The sequence below is a fragment of the Otolemur garnettii genome, unplaced genomic scaffold (assembly GCF_000181295.1).
Source record: "Otolemur garnettii isolate 467f Iridium unplaced genomic scaffold, OtoGar3 scaffold00012, whole genome shotgun sequence".
Lineage (NCBI taxonomy): Eukaryota > Metazoa > Chordata > Mammalia > Primates > Galagidae > Otolemur > Otolemur garnettii.
Genome location: NW_003852407.1, coordinates 10,386,822 through 10,390,909, shown reverse-complemented (window position 1 = coordinate 10,390,909; position 4,088 = coordinate 10,386,822). Strand labels below are relative to the sequence as shown.

The 4,088-nt window shown below is 32.6% G+C and overlaps 1 protein-coding gene across 2 annotated transcripts in view; it reads left to right on the top strand.

Moving 5' to 3' along the window:
• The window catches only part of PIK3C3 (phosphatidylinositol 3-kinase catalytic subunit type 3), a 135,000-nt gene that overhangs the window by 4,440 nt on the left and 126,472 nt on the right, over positions 1-4,088 (top strand). For both annotated transcript variants that reach the window (XR_002772042.1, XM_003784732.2), the window contains exon 3: positions 2,460-2,603. Coding sequence is in view for 1 of the 2 variants with exons in the window: in XM_003784732.2 (XP_003784780.1) it covers positions 2,460-2,603 (144 nt within the window). In the remaining variant the exon portion in view is untranslated. The remainder of the gene's footprint in view (positions 1-2,459; positions 2,604-4,088) is intronic.

The window sequence follows — 4,088 nt, the reverse complement described above, 5'->3', positions numbered from 1 at the left end:
TTGCAGTTTTTGATTTATATTTTTAAGTTGTGAAACTACTCAATAAAGTTCTATGAAATTATTAAAAATGACTTTTTGAAATTAAAATGTCTGAGAGACCTGTGTAGAAAATGGATAGGAAAAGTGCCTTATTTTGGATACAGTAACATGAAAATAAGTTTTATTTAAAAATATATTCTTTTTAAGAAATTAAGGGAAAACATTTGTAAATTTTGTACATCCTAGTCTTTAGTATTCAGAAGATGAATTTATTACTAGTTTATCAAAATAAAAATTTCCCTTCTAAAATGAAGGCGAGAAAAAACAAAGCCATTACTCCTTGTAAGTACTTGCATAAAAAATATTCTATAAACTGGAAAGAATATGTTATAAAAAGGTCTCTTGCTATTAGAATTTTTGTATTTCCTTAGTTCAGATAGTATTGGGGGGTATTATGAGATTCTAAATTATCAAATCTGTTTTTGATAGTGAGTTTTGAGAGTTCTAATAATGAGGAATTAATCCAGAATTTATCTAAGTTTGTTCTATCACATTCTATTCCACTCACTTTTAAACTTGTACTTTCTTTCCTTACATTAAGGTGTTCTCATTTTTAGATGTCTGTACTGTAAATTTCTAAGTTTTTTATGTGAATATCATTCTGTAAGCAAGTAGTTTAAATTCTTAAAAACATTTATATTCTACCTTGTCCCATAAAGGATTTGATATGGCTTTAAAGAAATACATGTAATAACAATCTAATTTAAAAATTGCTAAGTTAGGCTTTAGCAGTATATTAATCAGACTAGAAAGTTTATACTAGAAAGTATACTGTTATGGGGAGGGGCACCTGCACGGGGGAGGAGGGATTACAACATCCAGATTTAGGTTTTACAATCTTGGGAGGAGTTGAAGGTTGTCAGGTAAATTTAGTCTTGAGATTGGGGAGGGATAGGGAATGGGGAAGGGATGGAACATGAGCAGGGGGAGAACAAAATCGTGTTCAAGATATGCAAATTGTTGGTGTTACACTAGATCTTTCCTTGATATCAAGAAAAGTTTTGCAGAAGCCCAGCATGTAAAACGGATTAAAGTGCAGTTGCATTTATTCAAAGAGATGTTGTGGCTTGGTGTTGAATAGCAAAAGGTTTGAGACAAATGATTGGTTGGTCACAGGTATTGTCTTCTAGTCACTAAAGGACAGAACATAGAGTTGAGAAATTTCACAGTTAATTTTGGATATTATCACTCATTTTTTTTCTTTAACTTTAACCAGTTTTAATTAACCTGTATGGTTTTTTCATTAGCAGAACATGGCATTGTCTCTACTTTACCATATGGATTGTAATTAAGTAAATTCATTTAGTTGCACAAGCTTATCTATAATAGGTGTGACTTTCTTAAGCATGTGATTTATTTTTTAAGACCTTTATGGAAGAAAAGGCTTTAATGCCTTTTTGCTTCTTCTTGAAATTGATAGCCATCTTTAATTTTCCTAAAGGTCCTTAAATTTATATGGTGAATGTAAATGATTCCTTGTTTAAGACTCTGAAAATTGTGTTCATTTTTTTTTATCAATGTAGATGTCTTTGACCTAGCCTGGGATGTGCCCCTTTGAGAATAATTTTGAGTAAACAGAGAAATAGAATTCTCTGTGTCTGCTAGGTAGTAGTTTGTGTATTGTTTGTATAGTATTCTTTTGAGATTTTGAAAGCCATCTGCTGTTTTTAAGAGAGTTGTAATTATCAAATGGATGCAATGTGGAGTTTAAGTGCAGGAAAAAACTACAGAAATGAATAGATACTAAAAGAAGAGCTGTGCTGTCATTAGCTGTGTTATCAAGAACAAACATTCCTTAGTGAGGTGATATATGCAGATGTGGTTTGAAAGCATAAGGCACTAATAGCTAAATGTTACCAATATTAATGGAATAACTTAAGGAACAGAAAAATCTCACGTAAAAAGTCACATGTCTGTCTAGAGCGGTCTGGGAACTTCTTCTGTGGTATAGGTAGAAGATATTCTATGTTGATTTCTATCAGGTTATGGTTGCTTTTTTCTGCTTTATTCTCAGAAGTGCTTTCAAGTAGAATGTACTTTTCATTATTTTGTCTTCATAATGTAAACTTATGTTCTGAAAATGGTTAATCACGGTTTGGTTCCAAAGGTCTAATAGGTTGAAATGTTTTCTGAGGTTTTTATTAGCCATTACCATATTCTCTTGTGTTTTGGTGGTGGTGTCTGAGTTCTTGAGTAAAGGTTTAATAGTGCCATGCATTTTTCATGAGCTCTTTCTTTAAAAAAAATTTCGTGTCTCCTATATTTAAAATTGAAGTTCCTTTTAGCAAAATTGATGTAACTGATGCATTATTTTTTAGCGTACTAATCTAATTTTTTAGAACCTTATCCAAAACTTCTTCCATGATTTGTTAGTTTAAAAGAAAGAACTTTATCTGTTTATGTTGACTTTATTTCTATAGCTGGAATGAATGGCTAAAACTGCCTGTGAAATATCCTGACCTGCCCAGGAATGCCCAAGTGGCCCTGACCATATGGGATGTATATGGACCAGGAAAAGCAGTGCCTGTAGGAGGAACAACAGTTTCCCTCTTTGGAAAATATGGGCAAGTATTCTATTTCTATTTCAACATTCTATTCTAGGAGTGTTGTAGCTTTCTGGCCTTTTACTTTCTGGAGGGCTTTAATAGTATATATCGAGTCTGCTTTTCCAGTGGAAAAAAAGTTATGTACAGATGATTTGGTCATTCATGAGACTGAATTTGACACCTTTCCTTCAGGATATGCAGATAGATTAATTAAGAAACACAATTTATATTATTCTTATATTCGTGATTATTCCGGTGTAATATTTTTTCCATTAGAAAATAGGAGCCATTGGGAACTAGAACCTGCTTTTACAGGAAAAAAGAGTATTTAGCATGTACTATAACTTCTGTTACAGGATTCTGCTTTGACATTCATAACAATGAACAGAAAGGAGGATAAACAGGATTGAAAAGCATTAACTTGCTAATGATACTAATAGTTTTAATACAAAAGTTTTTCAGGTTTTTAAAAATTTACAAGTAAAAGAAATTAAAAAGAATCCCGTAGTTGTTTTTTTTTTTTTTTTTTTTAAATGAGACAGAGTCTCAAGCTGTCACCCTGGGTAGGGTGCTGTGGCATCACAGCTCATAGCAACCTCTAACTCCTGAGGTCAAGCGATTCTCCTGCCTCTGCCTCCTAAGTAGCTGGGACTACAGGCGCTTGCTACAATGCCTGGCTATTTTTTGGTTGCAGACATCATTGTTATTTGGCAGGCCCTGGCAGGATTTGAACCCACCAGCTCAAGTTTATGTGGCTGGCACCTTAGCTGCTTGAGCCACAGGCGCCGAGCCAGAATACATAGTCTTAAAGGGTAATTTCTGTATCCCTTTTTTACTGGAACAGAGGAGTCATTCTATTTTTAGAGAATTGGTGACATTGTATTATTCTTTATATGTTTATTCATTGAATTTTTCCCTCAAGAACTTGGCCCTTTATTAAGTATTTAGAAACCCTGGTATATAGTTCATATAGGAAAGACAGAAAAATATTTACCTTTCTTTGTCCTAATTTTAAGAATAATGAGTTCACGCCCTAGTAACTTGTAAAGGTGATGATTCATGGAATTTTTGTTTTCCTGTTTGTAAGTTTTATCATGAACTTTTGGACTTAAACATCTTTGATATGTTTTAGTCCTTTACTGTCTTTATGTTTTATAATGTTCAAAAAATTTTATTTTGGGCACTAGGAGTCCTTTTGATAGTACTTTAATAGTCATTGATAGCTTCTTCGCTTTTTGGTAAGCAATCTATTCTAGGCTCATTGGGTAATTTTCTTCTTCAGACCTGGAATCTCTAAAAGAGATGTTTTAGTGGGAAATAGTATAGACCTTAATCTGTACACTATTGGATGCCATAATTTTTACTTACTTTACAGTTGAAAAATGTTACTTTATGTACAATATTAAGTATGAACAAGAATGATCAATTTTGATGTGTTTATCGATTGTGTTTATGTTTCTGTATATTGGTTTTTGGTGTCCTTTGCTTTTTTTTTTTTTTTTT